Source organism: Pleurodeles waltl, chromosome 5 (assembly GCF_031143425.1).
Source record: "Pleurodeles waltl isolate 20211129_DDA chromosome 5, aPleWal1.hap1.20221129, whole genome shotgun sequence".
In the NCBI taxonomy this organism is placed as follows: Eukaryota; Metazoa; Chordata; class Amphibia; order Caudata; family Salamandridae; genus Pleurodeles; species Pleurodeles waltl.
The window spans coordinates 615,575,520-615,595,286 of record NC_090444.1 but is presented as its reverse complement, the minus strand read 5'-3'; the positions used below and the strand labels follow the sequence as shown (position 1 = coordinate 615,595,286).

The 19,767-nt window shown below is 42.3% G+C and overlaps 1 protein-coding gene across 7 annotated transcripts in view; it reads right to left on the bottom strand.

Moving 5' to 3' along the window:
- The window catches only part of CEP170 (centrosomal protein 170), a 556,616-nt gene that overhangs the window by 346,838 nt on the left and 190,011 nt on the right, over positions 1–19,767 (bottom strand). For all 7 annotated transcript variants that reach the window (XM_069234469.1, XM_069234471.1, XM_069234466.1 and 4 more), the window contains exons 5-7: positions 15,466–15,524; positions 15,213–15,372; positions 8,736–8,870 (exon numbers count right to left, since the gene is read on the bottom strand). In XM_069234469.1, the coding sequence (XP_069090570.1) occupies positions 8,736–8,870; positions 15,213–15,372; positions 15,466–15,524 (354 nt within the window). The remainder of the gene's footprint in view (positions 1–8,735; positions 8,871–15,212; positions 15,373–15,465; positions 15,525–19,767) is intronic.

Genomic DNA, 19,767 nt, shown 5'->3' with positions numbered 1-19,767 from the left:
CCTTGGGAAACCCTTCCTCCAAAAATACATCTTTTAGAAAAGACACAACCGACGTGGAATCAGCATGTCCTACAAACTTCACATGAGGCCACTTGGAAAAGTAGTAAATTGCAACATAAGCGTAACGTAATTTAGGTGGAAGTGAGTTGAACGGCCCTAACAAATCGATACCAATCTTTTCCCAGGGACCTGACGGACATTCAATAGGCTTAAGCGGAGGAGTTGATGTCTTGAGGGTCTTATCACTGGTGGAACAGATGTGACAAACTTTGACTAATGTTTCAATGTCTCTGTCCATTTGCGGCCACCAATAGTACTCACCCTTTTTTTTGTAAGAGTAGAACCCAAATGACCTTCATGTGCTTTTTCCAGAATAATTGATATTATAGCTTCCGGAGGTACAATTTTATCATTTCTCAGTAGCACCCCATCTTCAACTGACAGTTCATCAGACACCTTAAAAAAAGGTTGAGCACTAAGATCCAAACTTTTCTCATGTAGCCATCCTTCCTCGACATACGTCATAACTTTAGAGAGTACAGGATCATTTGTCGATGCTTCCTTCTAGCACTTTTCGGAAAATGACCCAGTACGTTCCAATTCAATAGCCACAATGAAACAATTTTCATCCTGAATATCCTCTTTCCCACCAGCGTCTTCAGTAATGGGATACCTAGAGAGATTATCCGCTCTCACATTCTTTCCTCCAGAAATGTGCACAACGGAAAAATCAAATTGTAACAACCTGGCTGCAAATCTTGCGATTCTTGGTGTGCTACTTTTAACATTAGTACCATTCAATATAGAAACTAAAGGTTTATGGTCCGTTTGGAGCAAAAAGTGTCTTCCCCACAGATAAGGTTTAAACTTCTCTACACCCCACCAACATGCTAATAATTCTTTTTCAATTACAGAATAGTGTATTTCATTTGGTCTGAGCACTCTTGACGCAAATCCAATAGTATGCTCCAGTTTTCCACTGATCTACGTCAAAACAGCTCCAACGCCGAACTTGCTGGCATCCACAGTCAAACAACACTCCAAATTATGATCATAGGATTGTAATACACCAACACCACCCAACCTTTGCTTAATAATATCAAACGCTTCTGCACATTCAGTATCCCACACAAAATCTGTTTTTGTTTTCAGTTGATTCGAAATGGGTCTGATTAGAGTCGCAAAATTCTCAATAAACCTAGAATAGAACTCACAAAGTCCCAAAAAAGATTTGACACCAACTTTGTCCTGAGGTGCAGGTGCTTTCACAATCGCTTCTACCAGACCTGATCTGGGATAAACACCTTCTGCAGTCAAGACATGCCCCAAATATTCTACTGACGTTTGGAGAAACTGAAATGTTTATCTTTTCAACACAATCCCAGCACTATTGAACCTTCTCAGGACTTGCATCAAAATCTCATCATGTTCACGTCGATCACCAGCATGGATCAATACATCATCCTGAAACACACACACTTTCTTTATGCCCTTGAGCAGCGTAGACATTATCCCCTGAAACACTGACGCTGCTGATGCCAGTCCGAACGGCATACGACAATATTGGTACGTCCCCCACGGGGAAACAAAGGCAGTGAAGTGACCAGAATCTGGTGTCAATTCTACCTGGTGATAAGCAGCAGCTAAGTCGAGTTTTGTAAAGAGTTTTGCTCCAATAATGCAAGAGAGCATCTCACTAATCTTTGGCAGTGGATGGGAGTCCACCCAAATCTCTCTGTTAAGAGCTCTCAAGTCGACACATACTCTTAGTTCACCATTTTTTTTCTTTGCCACAACCAAAGGTGATAACCATAACGAAGAATCAACAGGTTGAATGATTCCCTTCATTCGTAAACTCTCCAATTCTTTTTCGAACTCATCTCTGACACTAAATGGTACACCTCTCAATTTAGGTTTTATTGGAACAGCATTATCTTTAACTTTTATTTTATGTGTAAAGCCTCTTATCCTACCTAATTCACCTGAAAAAACTCTAGGAAACTCATTAAACAGATTTTCTATATCGGCGGAATCTCTTATTACTGTTACCTGATCACCTGTACCTGGACGCAAAACCATGCCAAACAACCCTTGATGGAACCACCCCAAAATGTTCAATCCTTTTACAGCCACATACACCTTCCCAAAAATACATCGTCCTTTGAAAACCAAGACATCTTCAAAGTAACCCACTAAATCAATACTCCTACCTTCGTACGACACTGGTGACCTGTCTGGTGGGCACAATTTCCGTGTTCCCCAATTTTGTTCAAATAACTCCTGAGTAATCATAGTGATTCTGGCGCCCGAATCAGCTAACAACCTTAAATGTTTGTCACCAACCTGTATTAAAATGTAAGGATCATAGCAGTGATCAGGATTACCAATTCTTCTGTCATGGTCACCCACAGCCAGAATCATTTCTTGCATTTCACCCATCAACTCACCCATTCTGTCATCACTATCACCAACAGCATTAACCTTAGTATTGTCACTTTTGCTACTTTGACACACTTTTGCAAAATGTCCTGTTTTACTACATAATCTGCACTGAACATTTTTTGCGGGGCAGATCTTCCCTCCTTTTAGATGTGATGGATAACCACACCTAAAACATATGTTAGTTTGTTTGAAGAAACTATTGTGTTTGGCCACTTCTCCTTTGCTGGAAGACAGAATGTTCATCTTGCATCTGTCGTCAGATCTCTGGACTACATTAATTTGGTCAGCTTGTGCATGTTCTAATTCCTTGGCTGATTTGATTGCAGTTTCAATACTTTTTGCAATTCCGATCAAATCCGATAAAAATGGATCTCCCAAGGGCAACAACTTTTGTCTGATAGAGGTATCCGAACAGTGACTAATGAATTGGTCACGGATTAAATGATCAGTAAATGTTTTGAAACGACAATCTGAAGCAAGTTTCCTCAATGCAGATATGTAAGTATTGGCATCCTCTCCACTTTTCTGTTCCCTCCTAAAAAACTTATGTCTCGCTATGACTAAACTTGGTGGAGCATCAAATCTGGTAACCAGTTTCTTAAGAGCCTCTTCAAATTTATCAAGTTCTTCGCCTTCTTCCAGCTGAATATCAGGTAAGTGTTTAAATACGGATCTTCCCTCAAATCCTAGTGAATGCAGTAGCAAGCATTTTTTCCTTTCAGGTCTGAACCTTGATGCTCCAATAGCCCCCAAATATTTTTTAAAAGCATCATATCACTGTTTCCATGGTATAACCGGCTCTCTAGGTGTTTCCAAAAATGGTGGTGGAGGGTTAACAGATTGCATGACAGCTAGATGGAGACAAAATGTCACTTTAAACAATGTAAAAACAAGATAGTAAAGTCTTTACCAACTTACCAACTCCGCAGTAAGTTTTAAACTGAAAAAATTAATAGAATCCTTGGTTAAAATTACTGTTTAAAGATGGCCGCCACGTTTCCCTAGGAATCCAGACTTCCTGTAGATACACCCTTTGACTATAGGGGTATGGGAGAAACAGCAGGCAGTTCCGGTTAAGTTTCCTGTGATTAACCTTGGGTCCCCAAGGATTAAAGTGGAAGAGAACAACAGGCACGTGTGGGCCTCCGAGAAACAATGTGATAGCCTGGGGTGATTCAGCTCCACAGCTCGTCACCACATATGGTAAGCTGTGAAGTATTTCCAGGAGACATAATCCGTAAAAAAAAAAAAAAAACGATGTTTATTAAAAACAATGTTTGTTTCTTTCTTTAGTGACAAAGCACGTCAAAAATATCCAAAATTAATCACTGCAGCGCAGCGCCGATCGTCTCTCGTTCCTCCGCTCCCCAACTGCCGTTCCTCGACATCTTGGATTCTTCGCGCCACACGCGCATCAGGAAAACCCGAACACCGAGGAACAGGCTTGTGCGAGCGGCTCCGCTGCACGTGCAAACAACTAGTAAGATGCATGCGCAACGGCAGATACTACAGAGTCTCAACAGATCATTTTCTTTTCCTTGATGTCACAGAGGCGTTGCTGTCATCATCAGAGAGGGTTTCTTTTGTTTTACCTTTTTGAAGGCAAAGCAGAAGCCTGGCTTCTCTATCCCTCAAGGTTTTGCTAGGAAAGGTTCTACAAATTTTACAGTCTTTCACCTTGTGCTTTTGAGGATCCTCACAGTGAAGCCTTAGCTTACCACGGGTGTTGCAGGGTCGAAACAGACCTTTCTTTGCGGTAGACATGTTATAGAAATCAGAGTTGTCGATGTAGAACAATATTTGGAAAAGTATTCCTGTGAGGGAAAAGTAAACTGACCAGAGCTTAAGGAGATTCCCTTACACACGACATGCAGTAGAAAATCTGAGAGACTGGAGCCTCTGTGCTGAGGGTTCTAAGGGGTGGTCTTGCCTGATTGGCTGGACTTTGGGTCTTTTATAATGGAGCTGATGAGCTGTTAAAGTGAATGTATTTTTCCATTGATTTCAATGTTAAAAATGTAATCTACTACTTTCTATTTACCATGGGACTCCCACTTCGATGACGGGGAATTATTTAAGTATGTGAATCTATGAAAGATACCCCAATACTGGAGAATCTTCCTGTTACTTTTCGTAAGTGAAATTTTCTCCATCTAGCATCCATCACTTCCAAAATAGGCTATACAGAAGAAGTGTCCTCAGGGGAAACAGTAGAATCGCTGCCCAATATAATTTTCAGTTCCAAAATCTTCGGCCCTGAATGCTTTTCTCAAGCCGAAAGTGCTGGCTCCAAAGTAGATTGCAATGTCTGTTTCTTCAGCGCTGAAGTGGTCGATTCTACTGTTAGACTCGATCCAAAACAGATTGGGATGTGGTTGTCTCTTTGGTCTGTGCCGAAGGCATTTTGGTCTTTATAAATTTCAGTGCCGAACCAGAAGGTGGGGCATCCGAATGTCTTTTTTGGATCCTACCAAGGCCTGAGGACAGTGGAGGACTGATGACTAATTTGGAAGTCTTTTTGAATGTCTTTACTGGTGTACCCATGTACTGCGCCTCGGAATGGATTGACTCTCGATGTATAAATCTTGGTCCGACTCAGATTCTTGAATTGAAAGGGCTGTTTTTTGTCCAACTTCTTCCTATGCGTGCTCTTCTCCAAAGATGTCGGGGGTATTGTCTGTTGTGTTTGATGTCATTTCTAATCGACGTGCTCTTCGGTCCCACAGGGTCTTTTTGGATCGAAAAAACCGACAGGCGTCACTGGTCTCCGCTTTGTTTTCCAGGGAGAGACACAAATTACACACCACATATTGATCCGTGTACCGAAATCTGGAGTGGCATCTAGGGCAGAATCTAAACGGAGTACCTTCCATTTGCCTATCATTCTCCAACAACAGTTGGCAAAGTAGGCCCAAGAAGGGCGTAGACGCCCCTAAATGCGTTAAACCAACCCCGATGATAAAGATCGGACTGAATCGTGAAAGTGTGGAATACGCTATCGAACACAATGCAGACATTGAGAGAAAGATGGAAAATAAAGTTCGAAAGATACTGAACCGAGATCCACCGGAGCAAGAGGAAACATGTCAGAACCAAACGGCAGAGAGAAACAAATCTATCAAAGGACCTGATGCCCATGCGCACTATCACCGAGAGCAGCAGTCATTCGACCATTCTCCGAATAAAAACAACTTGTAACACTCCAAGCCCAACACTAGGTGGTGGACTTATGCAAAGCATGTGTATCTACAGCCACACATTCCAATATATGTTTCCACCACACTTCAGAATTACCATAAAATGTGCTTCATTTGTGCTTCCCATTTTATGATGTATCTGCACAGTTCATTTACAGACATTTAAATACTGTTTTGAACTAGGAAACAAAATAACATCATACAGCACTCCATGAGTAGCCAGCATGTTTGTCATATAAATCCTCTCACACTGAAGTCAGTTGGAAGTCAGAGAAAGAAAGGTAAACACAAAGCTCCTTGGAAGACAGAGCCTGACCATTTGACCTCTGTCTTTAAATGCACAGCAAATGTGACAAGAAAAGAACAAGATTTAAGGGTCTGTTTACAGAAATTCAGTTATGGTGGAAGAATCCAGTAAATAGGGTTTGGGCATTGGAAGGGGCAAACTCAAGCTGGACAGCCTAAAACAAACAAAGTCATAAAATGGAAAGCATGCAAACATGAGTTACAAACCATAAAGCCAATGGGCAGAATACATTCCCTAGGAAGCTTTTCAAATATCCCCAAGATGTTGTTAGCAAACTAGAAAGCTATAGTGTCTGGTAGGGCTTTGAACTAAAAACTACAGAAAATATCACTAATACAGGACAGATCTACCTTATATTAGCATTCTCTCTTCATTATTCATCAGATAGAAGTCAAATCATCTTTTTAAGAGCGCTTTGGCCAAGCCAACGTATTTCCACTATTGGTCAGAAGAATTTGTCCATTATAACTACCCTACTGAAGCACTTTTACATAGACTCAAGCAGCAGTTGGGGTTCTCCAAAGTCCCCTTTACTAGGATGATTTCTGCATTTGCAGAATGGACTATCAGAGTTGTATTTACCTGATGCCTTATCCTTGATGGATGTAGAGAGGCAGCAGGTCCCACACTTTTGATGGCTGCCCTAATAACGTCCCCAGTACCACGTCTTTCCTGTAGAATTCTCTCCCTGGCTTCTGATGTATGTGAAGCAGGGACAAAGCAAGTTTGGATTACACTGCTTTCAGGAGGTCACAAGGTGAGTTAGATTCTACTGGTCTTCTTTCTGGTGTTACATAAAAGAAAATCAGAATCTAACTTGTATTAGGAAGTGTTAGCACTTCGGTTTCCTAGAGAGAAGCTTCTGAGAGGTCACTTCTTGATCCCCCAGGAGACAGGACAGGGTCTGAAAAGACACAGCACAGAGATAAAACCAGGATTTGTCTAGGAACTTCTGACCTGAAGAACTCCATTCTGTGCTATCAGAGATAATGTGAGATCCTTACTAGAAAAGCAAATCAGAACATCGAATCCGATGAATGCTAGATAGTATCAGCAGCCGCCAGAGCATTTGGGGTGGGGTGCAGGGATCTGAATCCCACAGGTGTGTATGCCCATAAAGGAAGATAACTGCTGTTTATAAGCATATCCCATAAAGCAGCAGTAACATCATTACCACAGGCAAATGAATTTCCTGCAAAGGTAAGGTTTGTAAAAGCACACATGCTTGAAGTCTGCAATGCATATCCCGGATCCCTAGTAGGGAAAAAGAGATTGGGACAGTGAAGGCAAAGGCACACACCTGGTCTAAGAAAACACACATTGAAAGTAATAGACTATAGGGCAGGGCTGAGTCAATTGCCATGAATCGAATGTTGACTTTTTTTGCGCACACAGCTGTGAAACCAGAGGGTTCTTTCGCCACAAAACTGTAAAACTATGGTGGTCACTACATGCATAGCGCAGACGCCAAGTACGTTATTGTACACTTAATATTGTACCTTGGAAAAATGTAATGGTGAAAGGGCAAAAATGCAATAAACAAATTGGGAAAATAATGCTCTAAGGGATTATTGCACAACACTGGTGGACAATTACTGTACATATTCTATCTGAAGTGATGCAGAAATGCCTATATGGTTGAAGTGAAAGATGACTGCATTTAGAGAAAGGAATTACTAAACACATACCACAGCTGCGTTTGGAATGGATTTAACAAAGTGTATCAAATAATTTATCTGAAATACACAAGGTGAGGCAATATAAAATTTCCATCAACTTGCAAACAAGTGAGAGAAACAGAATATATTTAGAATGTAAAATATATTTTAAAACAAGAATGAAAAAAGAAAAATGCACTGTTGTGTAGTCAGCAACAAAATGAAGTAAAGTGCCCTTAAAAAACAAAACACCATGTGAACAAAGGGGGTTGGATTTCCACGGTCCAGCATAGGTGGTCGGAGAAAGAATATTATAATCCGTACTAACTACTGCATAAAATTTGTGCCCATACAAGATCAGGGTGTATTTTCAGCTGCTGAGGAGCTACAAGATTTCACAGATGATGAGGACTTATGCCAAGTCCTGCATTTTGTAACAGACCTCTGATGCACTTTATATTTAAACATCATCATGTATAGTTTAGGATAGTGGTTTCAAACCTGTGGTCCGGGGACCCCTGGGGGTTTGCAAAGCCTTCTCAGGGGGTCCGCAACTGCTCAGAAAATTAAACAATATTAACAGATTATGTCCCCAGCTTTCAATATTAACTCAGTAGGGGGGTGGTGTCGGTCTCAGGTTCCAGTAATGAACGAGTGGGGGTCCACAAAAGTCAAAAGATTGGAAATCACTGGTTTAGAAGAACACATTTTTGCATCTTCAGAGCCTGTAAAATCGACACCAAGAAAATTGGATCTTGAGCACAGAAATCATGGATTGGATACTCTACAATTATTTCAGTAACACTTCACCTACAAAGAATGAGCTGAATTCCAAAGGATGAGTTCAATTTAATTTGCTTTAGATTCACACTCAGTAAGTTCTGATTACAAGTCTAAGTTGCACTCCATCATTTGTCTTGGCCAACATATCAGCTTCCTTACTGCAGCTCCCCCTTCCAGATTTAAGGGAGATGCTTCAGAAACAACAGCAAAATTAGAAGATCCCTAGTTTAGTCCAGTGGACGCAACATTGATTTATAAAATTAAAGAAGCAAAAAGGCAACTCTATTCCATTAATATAGTAGTTTGTGTCCTTAGAAATTGACATAAATGCTTCACAAACAACCTTACCAGAAGCTCCACCTTCATTTGTTTTTCCTTCCTTCTCATCTAGTTTTTGAGAATCGTCATCCTCTGCATCCTCATCTCCCCACCAAGAAGGCTGCCCATAAAGAGGTGTACCACGGGGCATAGCAGAAAGGTCAACTGAAAGAGAACACAACAGAGAAAGTCAACATCAGTCCTGTTACATGTAGTTTATTAATGACTGAATTGGTACATTTACACATTCGATACTATGAAAACAGTACATGCTTTAAATACCAGAGGTTGAGCATTAATCTTGTGTCCTTTCGCTTCTGATTGCACCAAGTGTATGTTTGATTCACAAAAAGAAATTTCAACTGACATTTATGTTAAAAAAGAAATCCTAAAAAATAGCGAAATCCTCCAGTTATGGCTTGCTAGCCAGCCGTGGCTCCACAATGCATGGTTGATGAATTCCCACAAATATCACAGATGACATCACATATAACAAGAACCATGGTCATCATCTAAATGTCCTTAAAGATTCCCTACAGAGAGGAGCGGCTGCAATCCCACTGAACAGATCTTCGGACAGAGACTTTGCAACTGGAAGCCCTTGAAAAGATTATGCACAGAGGAAATACTGTTGCAGTAAAACTCCACAGGAAATGATATCCTCAAACACTAACTAGATGTTCCCATACCCATTAGAATGTACCAATGACTGTTGCTATGTGCCGAAGTAAGCAATAAGTGACCTGAAACACATTAAATGCATTTAAAAAGATGCTGTTCCACTGTTAACATTCAAATGTCCTTGCAGAATATAGTAAATTTCATTTTTTGGATGTGAGGTGACGTTGAGAAGAATTCCAGAGTAAATAAATTGCAGTAACAAAAAGAGGAAAAACCTGAAACAAGTGCTCCACTTGCACTGATGTACGCTTTGGCAGGATCTCATTATTGAAGTACCTTCTTTAGGCCAAGCAGCTATAACAAAATAATCTTCCCCGACTCCTGCAGTCATTTAGGTTGAGTACGATCTGCTCAATGACTTGGCTCATGATGTCAGAGGTTTAAATGTTGCAGTCCAAGAGTAACTGAACATCATGCGTTTTGATGTATGTCGACTGTCACCTAAATGACAAATAGCTCCCCAGTAAGGAAGTACAGAATATTCCATGACATGATGAGGTGAAGTAAATGACTTGGGCTTTTTAGCTGGTCGGGAATCCACAGCTGAGAATCCACAGCTTCTGGACAATTAAAGTCTTATTGTCAGATAACAGCTAGCTTGTACTTGAAAGAGATAATTCAGTGAAGAAAAAAACAGTTCTATTTAGACAGACCTGCACCACTAAAACGACCAATAATGAGCAATTCAGAGTATTCCTTTGCTTGATAATGTTTGCTTTTGAGACATATATTGACATTAGTTGTATATAGTCACCACTAACAACGGCCATCAATAACCGTTTCAGAATAATCCTTTGTTTGATGATGTCTGGGTTTTGAAACACATAGCTACATTGTTCTCCGGTAGCCTTCTGAAGGCCAAAGTAACATTTAGGATTAAGTACATTCACCCATCGTGTAGCTGTCCGGAAAGCATAAAATGCAAATACTATATGTCTTTCTAAGGCAGTATCCTACAGGATGGCCAGTGTACAAAAAGAGAAAACTGTGTCATTCACAGAGCGAGGACAAAAATAAATATAAAGGCTGTTCATAAAGTAAGCATCTTTGAAATAGGTTAAATGCTGCCTTTAAGTGAATCTTTAAAGTAGGTTTTACTGATTTGATATAAGTATACACTTTTTCATGATTAAGCCCTCCATGGTCCCCCAAAATGATGGATTAGTGGTTTTGTATTCAGAAATGTCAGCAATGATCCTGCTGTGGGGAACTACCAGTGTTAAAAATGTAAATCCACATTGTTGCATCTCTTATGCTCCACTTCTCTCCTATTTCCTACCAGCTTGTGGTTGTACCAAGCCGCCATATCGCAACATGATAAACTGGTTTATGCAGAACTTTTCTCAGCCACCAATGAACATGCTTATGTTGCATTATCCTCCATTGTGCAAACAGTATGAATGCCTTGATACATGCAACTGGGACTGATGTGTACATCAAACTAATGTACGATGGTGGTCATATATTTCTTTTTTGGTTTTCCTTTTGATTGGTTGTGCTGTATTTGTAAAGTACAGATTTAATGCTTATTGTAGCCCTTGTTCAGGGCCTGCTCTCAACAAATGAGGGAGGGAACTTTCCAACTTGTGGTCATCACTTCTGGAGCTTGGGTCCTTCAGGGATGCTCTGACCACCAACCTAAAGCCACAAATCTGATCTCAAATGCCACCATGCCCGAAGGAAAGGGTCTGATTCCTCTCAAGATTGTTCCAGGGCCATTTCTGTTACCCTCATTGATTATCCTTTAACACTGATCCCCATGTTGATCCCTGCAGCAGTTAAACTCTGTAAACTAAGGGAAGCCTCAGGTGACTCAAACTGCTGCATGCAGGAAGGAGAGGTTGGCTTACAGAGACACATATCTAGCCCCTGCTGAAAGTGATAATGATAATCCAGAGGACTAGCACTATACCATGGAGTTTTTCAATCCTGGAGAAAGTCCTTCAGGCTTTGGTCACTGATGCATTGATTCCTCAGACACAGTAAAAGGGTGTCTATGCTTTGGTGGCCACTTCAGATGCCCCAACAAAGCCTTTGCTCCCTTCGGAGACCCAGGTACAGGCACTCTGTTAATAAAGTGCTTATCAGATTATTATTTTCAAATTTCCGGATAAGAAGTACAGAGTTGCCAAAGGCAGTGTATTTATCATTAAGTGCTCATGTGTTTGGTATGTTGTGATGATGCTCACCTTCTTAAAGGAAAATGCCTGGTCCTCACATATGGATAAGGAGGCCAAATGTCTTGGAAAATATCAAAAGAAAATAGATTAGTCAGGGAGGGCTTGTTTAGACAATGTGATGAATAGTGAGCTTGAGTTTATATTTCTGTCACATATCTGGCCACTCTGCCTCCTTAAGCCCCACACAACCATGAGCATACGTACATCCTCAACCTCAATAAGAAAGTGACCAACAAGAAGTTCCAGATATACCAAGATCTCAAGCACTGTTTTGCAGTTTGTGAACATCTGTCTCTCAAAGAGAAAACACGCCAGCATAGGAAAGAAGCCGTCTCCACAGGCCTCACCAGAGACAAAGTAACCCCAAAACTTCACCTGAGTACAGGGTTCAATCAAAGCTCAATTATAGGTGTCTAATTCCAGTTCTTCAGAGCAGTTTGCTCCACGATCATCACTGAACTAAGATCCAAGATCTGCGTACCATCAGTGAGAGAAAATGATTAAGACTGACATTTCCACAGCACCATTACCAATATACACTTGCCTAAATTGTAGTTCCACCAACTTAGGAAGGAGATGTATTCCCCTTCTGAAAATGGGCTGGGTGCAGTACTCCCAATACGTTATAATAAAAAACAAAAGGGGAGGTTCTTCCCCCTAATAGATTCATACTATTTAAACCAGTTCAATCCCCTCAGAATTCAAGACACTGACTGTGGCCAAGATTTTGGGATTCGCTTAGCAGAACAACTGGCTGCATTCTATGAATCTGCAGGGTATATGTATGTCCATCTGTTAGAATGCCAGAAAAATCATACAATTTATTTAATCAACCAGGCTAGTCTTTATAATACCAATTCAGCTAGTAGCTCTTTTCTGGAGCACAGCTGTGTGAACACGTGGCAGTTCTAAGGGCTTCTGAGACTGCATATGCAGAGTTTCTAACGTCACTCTGTTTCGGCAACCATATGCACAGTGGCCTGGTAGAGAGAAAAGATCTGCTATTGGACAAGCAGTCCAACTCTGAAATTCTTCTTCCTTCAAGATGCAGTAGGACTATGTTCAAATCCCTATGTGTAACTTCCATACAGACAGGTCTTAGTCATTTAGTGTATGGATGGAGTAGGCCACTGTGAGGACCTACTAAATGGAGCAACCTGGATTAATTCTTCTGCAAACACTCGAAGTTCAAGGTGCTCTCTGCCCTTACAGGCCTTCCTCTCGATGGTCAGGCACAATGTAGTCATGTTACTACCTATACACTATAATCTTCTTTTAATCAGAAGGGTCACCTCACATGTTCATGCTCTCAAACAAGCAGGACCTCCTTTAAAGGGACATCCAGCTTCTCCTCAAGTAAAACGCTCTTTCCATGAGAAAAGGTCAGATGTTCTGTCCTCCTTGGAAGTTGCCTAGTTTAAGTTCTTGTTCCTGAAGAGGTAGTCTTTGCTCACCCAAGTCCCTCTTTCATAACATGGATGTTATGGCAGCTGACATGGAATTCACAATTAAGCACAGGATTGCCAAACACCCTGGTTTTGTGCTGGCATGTACAATCTTTCAGTGTGCCTGTTGGAACTGGATATGGCGTAGCAGGAACCCCTCTCTCTTCACTGATCCATGAGGAAGGCCTGGCAGTAATAGGCAAGGAAAAAACGTTTCCATTTGGAACAAGGTCCTCAATAACCATCTGACTGGACTGCTTCCTGTGTTCCTCTAGAGAGGACTAGAGCAAGGTTGACACTCAGACTTCTAGGGTCATGATAGATGAGCTAACTACTTCAACCAGTGGCCTCCTGCAAAGTTGCTTTCATGGAAAACAGTCACTTGCAGCCATTTATCCAGGATGCTATTTAAGAGAACTGCAAGCCCTGTAAGCCTTCTACAGTCTGGATGCAATGGTCTTCAATATGTCACATACCAATATCAGGTACCAAACCTTGGAAAGAGATTGACTCAACCGTTGATCGCAGGATTCATCCACTTTAAACACTTACCCATACAAAGGAGGCCCCAAAGACTGCTGCCCCTGAAGGTTAGACAACCCTCTTACCTTGTGAATTCCCATCCTCTTACCCAGATTACAAAGAAAAGCATGGCTTAGTCACATGGTTAACAGCAGTTGTTCAGCGAAAATATATTTTGTTGTTGAGAGAACAATGATCATGTATGCACAGTAGATCCTTGTCTTTGCCCTGTGCCAACTTTGGGTCTTCAAGCAACATCTTGAAATGTAAAGAAAAACCATACTCTGCCTGCAGAACACTAATAAAGATGTTCTCCCATCCAGATAACACTTCACTACAGTGTTATAGAAGCTCTCCAATCAATCCTATGTCTATTGGATACTTTGCTCCTGGTGTTCAATTTTTTTAACCATACTCAGAGCCCCAGTCTTCTTGCCTGTTATCTTGCTTCAGCCACCAGTTCTCGTCTTCTGCCAGATTCTCAACTTCTCTCCATTTATCTCACTCAACATGTAGCTCTGCCCATCTGGCACTCAGCTCCACTTCTGTCTGTTACTCCACTGTCTGGACCAACCTCAAGATTTGGAAATTTGTTAAGCTTCAAGCATGTCAGTTATTTACTTCTCTTTTGACTGACTACTTACAAGCAAATAGAGCTTACAACTGTTCTGTCACAATTGAAGAGGTTCTCTCATTTTCGGTGTGAAGGCTACAAATCACCATTAGTCCTAACTTCACAACCAGGCAGTGACGTCTCAATCTTTTTAGTGGATACATCTGAAAATAAATTGACCGGTGTACCACCATAATTTCAGATCCACAATTTCAAACTATCATTGCTTTGGATCCAGGGATTGGGATACACAATCATTTTGGATGAAACAATTATATATATATATATATATGTATATGTAAAAAAAGATACATACACAAGTCTAAGTTTTACACTAAAACATTACAAAATAAATTAAATATTTAATAAACCCTCTGATCACCAGGCTTTTCAGTTTTGTGCTTTACTTCAGAGAAGTACCCACAGGAGTTTGACCCCTAATAATTCAGTTCATTAACTAAACCCAAGACTAAGTAGTCACCAATCACATTGGCAAAAACAGGTAATGTTGAGCCAGAATGAAACATTCAATCTTGAGTCAAAATTCATGAACACCGTTGGATCAGACTCATTTTTCCAAGGACAGGAAGCTTTTTCCCCAATACCCCTGGTCAAACTGAAGCACAAAATGTGTTGGATCACTATTGATGTCAATTTCCAGATGTGAAAAATGAGCTCCGAAATGGAATGCCACAAAAAGATGTTCTTCTCACCAAGTACATAGCTTGAACCTCAATGTCAGTATAGCATGCCCACAGCAGAGGGAGGCAAGGATTTTTTCATAAGGAAAAAACAAATAGTAAGATCTAAACTATGCAGCCTGCTCACATTCAGAATAAACTGGTACTAAGTGAAAAAATGTGTTGAAGCACTAGTGTGGTCATGAACTGGACAAGAAGGGGAACTCAAGTGCTGTGGTCTATTAAGTGTTGTATAAGCAAAAAACATCTCTCCTAGAGAATCTTGCCGCTATCATGTAAGTGGCAGTAGCCTGCAGACAATGTCCGACCAGTTGTAAAGGAACAAGATCCAATAACAGTAATAGGGCACAAAAAATAAACCTCACCAAATGCTTTTTCTTCCGATTTTAATGCCTCTGTTGCTTTATGATGAACTTCTACTGTGCCTTCTGCTAACTTCACTTCTGATGCTTTGAGGTTTGAGGATTTGGATCCGTCAGTCTCTGATTTCTGGGAGAACTGCAGCTGACTCGTAAATTTTTCATGCTAATAATAATAAAGCAAAACATCATTAAATTCTGTAATGAAAGAGGAACTCTAACACACAACTACTTTAAAGTTATTAAAACATTGCTGTACCTTAAGTGCTTCTTCTGGTACCCTCATTTCACATCGAACCACGGTGAACAGATTAGTATGTTCATTGTGCTAAGGAAAAGAGTAACTGCTATAACTTAAGAATTCTACAGCAATGTTGATCTGAAGTTAAAAAATTAACTTTTTTCAGTATGATGAAAATACTTAACTTGGGAAACAACTTGCACTGGTTGCAACTTACTGATTTACTCAACAAAACGTAAACCCCACTATGCTTATCTACAAGCAAATGCATTTAAAAAGATGACTTGCATGCACAGAGCTAAAGAAAATTAGTTACTTACCTGTAACTGTGGTTCTCCAGTATTGGTATCTTTCATAGATTCACATGCTTGAATCATCCCCGTCGTCGAGGTGTGAGCCTCAGGGTAACCTTAAATACACATAGCAGTAAACTTTACACACTAGGCCCCAATGGCCCACCTAGGTTCTTTTATAGCCTATCCATATCCTTTTTCAAAAAAGACCCAAAGTTGAGCCACAGCCAATCAGGCGTCCACACCCTGTATAACACTCCCAACAGAGGCTCTTTCCCTCAGATTTTCTAGTACAAGTGTGAAGTTAAGAGTTCATGTAGAAGCGGAGTCTCTGAGGGGAGGAGGGCAGGTCGCATGTGAATCTATGAAAGATACCAATACTGGAGAACCACAGTTACAGGTAAGTAACTAATTTTCTTCTCCAATATTGGATCTTTCATAGATTCACATGCTTGAATTAGAGTAGCGAGCAGTAACATTGATTAAGTAGGCCTGTCGGTGTACCCTTATAAACAGAACAAGCATAACAATAACAATAGTAATATGAGTACCAGTACCTCCAATTAGCGTGCAATGGCAACTTAGCAATGTTCTTCTGAAAATAGCAATCAGGCATAATAAGCATAGATCTCCGCATTACAACAAGTATCTAGCTTGCTACGATAACCAAGAACTACAATAATCAATAAAAATAGAAAAAGTTTAACCTTGAGTAGAATAAGGAACCATTGCTCACCTACCCTGTTTGCGGAAGTGGGATGAATCCAGAGGCTCACCTTAACTAAATAAATGCCTCAACACTGCTTGCCCCACCGCTGTGTCCATGTTATTTGTCTCCTCAAGACAGTATTGTTTCGCTTATACTGGCTGGACCATGTGTCCGCTCTACAAATATGCTGCAGGGGCACCCTTGCAAAGAGTGCAGCTGATGTGGCTACCGTCCTTTTCAAATGGGCTCTTACCCTGCTGTGGAGCGGTTTAACAGCCTGAATATGACAGAATTGGATCGCCAGGCCAATCCACCTGGCTACGGTCTGCTTCGATACTGGAAGGCCCTTCCTTGCGTCTCCAAAGGCCACAAACAACTGGTCTGATTTGCATATGCTCTGAGTCTTTTGCAGATAAAACTTGAGACATCTTTTAATATCCAACTAATGTAATGCCCTTTCTACCACCGTCTGCGGATTAGGAAAAAAGGTTTTGGAACCAGCGGAATGCATGACGAGATCACTCCCAGCAATGACTTGCAGGTGCGAACTGAAACGCACGTTTTTGCCGAGAGAAGGCGGGCTAAAGTGTTCAGCTTTAGTTTCCTTTCCTGAGACGGGTACGCCTTGCTGCGGACAGTGTCTAGCACCGCTCCTAAGAAAATCAATGTCTGTGTGGGGCGAAGATGTGACTTCCGGCAATTGATGGTAAGCCCTAGGTCGAACAATTGGAGGCAGACAGAGATGTGACGCACCACCTGAGCCTTTGAGTGTGCTTTGATGAGCCAGTCGTCGAGATAGGGAAACACCTGCATGCCCGACTGGCGGAGGTGAGCTGCCACAGGAGCCAGCATCTTTGTAAAAATTCTGGGGGCTGATTTCAAACCGTAAGGAAGGACCTGAAACTGTAGATGCATACCAGCCACCTTGAACCTGAGGACTTTTCGATGGTTTTGGTGTATTGGAACATGAAAATACGCATCCTGGAGGTCTAGGGATGCCATATGATCTCCGGTTCTCAGGAGGCGCAAGATGTCCTGTAGTGTTGCCATCCTGAACAATTGTTTCTTCAGAAACTTTGTTTAGTGACCTTAAGTCCAGAATGGGGCGCCAGTCTCCTGAAGGTTTCTTTACCAGAATAAAGCGTGAATAGAACCCCTTGTTCCTGTGAGGAGCAGGGACCAGCTCTATTGCGCCCTTGCGTAGCATCACCTGTACTTCCTTGAGGAGTTGGGTTAATCGTGGAGGTGGAGGGCCCGACGGAGGGACATCCGGTGGTTTCTGTATGAACTCCAGAGTATGCCCTCTGGCCACTACATCCAACACCCACCTGTCTGATGTTATGTCCTTCGAACGAAGGAAGTGAGAAGTGATGCGACCCCCGATCTTGGAGCCCCTGGTAGCATAGGAAGCTTGTATGGCTAGCTGGTCATTGTTTTCTGCCGGTATCTCTTCCCCGTGGCGCCGGCTTTCCCTTCGCCGGGTGCCTATATGCAGTGGTAGGTAGCAATTGATAATGCTGCTGATGCTTGCTGTATTGCTGCCTGAGTCCTGGTGCAGAGGACTGATACTGGGGTCTGTACTGTTGGAAGCCACCTCGAAACGAATAACTTCCTCTACCCCTTGCCCCACGAAAGAGCTGCTTCTGGTACTGCAAGTTACCAAGTGATCTTGCTGTATCAGTATCCGTTTTGATGGACTGTAGCATGTCGTCCACATGCTTCCCAAACAGACTTTCCCCATCATATGCCATATCCAGAATACAGCTCTGGACCTCCGGACGGAAGGATGTAGACTTGAGCCACCCCTGCCTACGTAAGACCGCTGCTCCTGCGAGTTGTCGGAATCCTGTTGAGGAAATGTCTACTGCGCAGTCAATGATGTCCGCCGCAATCCGCTCACCCTCCTGCAGCACCTTCTTTGCTTCCACCTTGACACCCTCAGGCAAGAGATCTATATAAGCCGACATGTCCGCGCACATCTGGCAATCATACCTTCCTAGTATGGCTAAGGAGTTAGCCGCCTTTACTGTGATTGCCGCCACCAAGGAAAATCTCTTACAAATATTGTCCAATCTCCTCCAGTCCTTGTCTGGAGGCGCTGCAATAGGTGCCGAAGGGTTTTTAGATCGATGCTGCGCTGCCTGGGATATTACCAAATCCGGCTTCGGTTGTGTTATTAAGCAGGCTGGAGTGTTATCAGGGGCCTTGTACTTCTTTTCCACTTTGGCATTTGGGAAGGCACTGTCGCTGGATTTTTGATTGCCTTTAACCCCTCCTGCCATAGGAAATCCACTATTGGGATCGCCCTTACTGATCTCCTTGACGGCTCTTTGAAGTCATTTAAGAAACAGTCTGTTTCCTGAGAAATAATAGGCAAGTCGAATCTCTTAGCCGCCATTTCCATTAAATTGTGAAAACCCCTCATGTCCTCAGGGGATGAATCAACTGGTCCTGACGGCGGCGGTGACGGTGTGGGAATGAGGTAGTCATCCCACTCACTAGGTGCCGCCTCCATTATCTCCCCTTCTTCCCTCTAGTCATCCGTCGAGATATGGTCATCCTATGGTTGGGGAACCAATGGGATGCTTCTGTGCGGTGTTCCCGGGAGACTGTTCATAGGGGTTTGCATAGGTGTCTACTGACTGTAAGGCCTGGACGGAGTTACAGGCGTCAACGGTGGAAAACGCAGATAGTAGTCCTTTAGCATACCCTGGAGATCCGTCACCAAAGACTGAGGCATGGGGAAAGAATCTTCTTGTTCCCCCTTAGGTATGAAGAGTCACGTTGATATGTAGTTGAGGAATAATAGGGCTGCTCCTGCCCTTCGTCCTCCTCATCCAAGTCCTGGCACTTTACATGCAGCTGAGATGGACTACTGGCTGCACCAAACATTCCGTCATCCTGGGAATAAATGTCCTCATCATCGTCCAGGAAATGCTGCAGGGGATATGGTAAGACCTTGCTTGGAGAAGTATGCCTTGGAAGAATTGGTGATGTTTTTGCTCCCGTGGTGAAAGAGGGAGGAACCTTGCCGAATCGTGCTGCATTCCCAAATCCCCAGAGGAGGGCATCATGGCCGACGATTGAGGCGACGAAATTTCCATCATTGTCGTCGACAGTTCAGTCTTCGTCGTTGACAGTCCCTTCGTCAACAGTTCTCTCGTCGACGGTCTCTCGCCAACGGGTCTCTCGTCGACAGTTGTCTCGTCAACGGCGCAGGTGTGCTCCTCGACGGCGCCTTCTTGATCCTCATGGACAGGTGCTTCGTCTACGGTAGTGTCGTCATCGACGGATGGACTATTGATGCGTCCGCCGTCA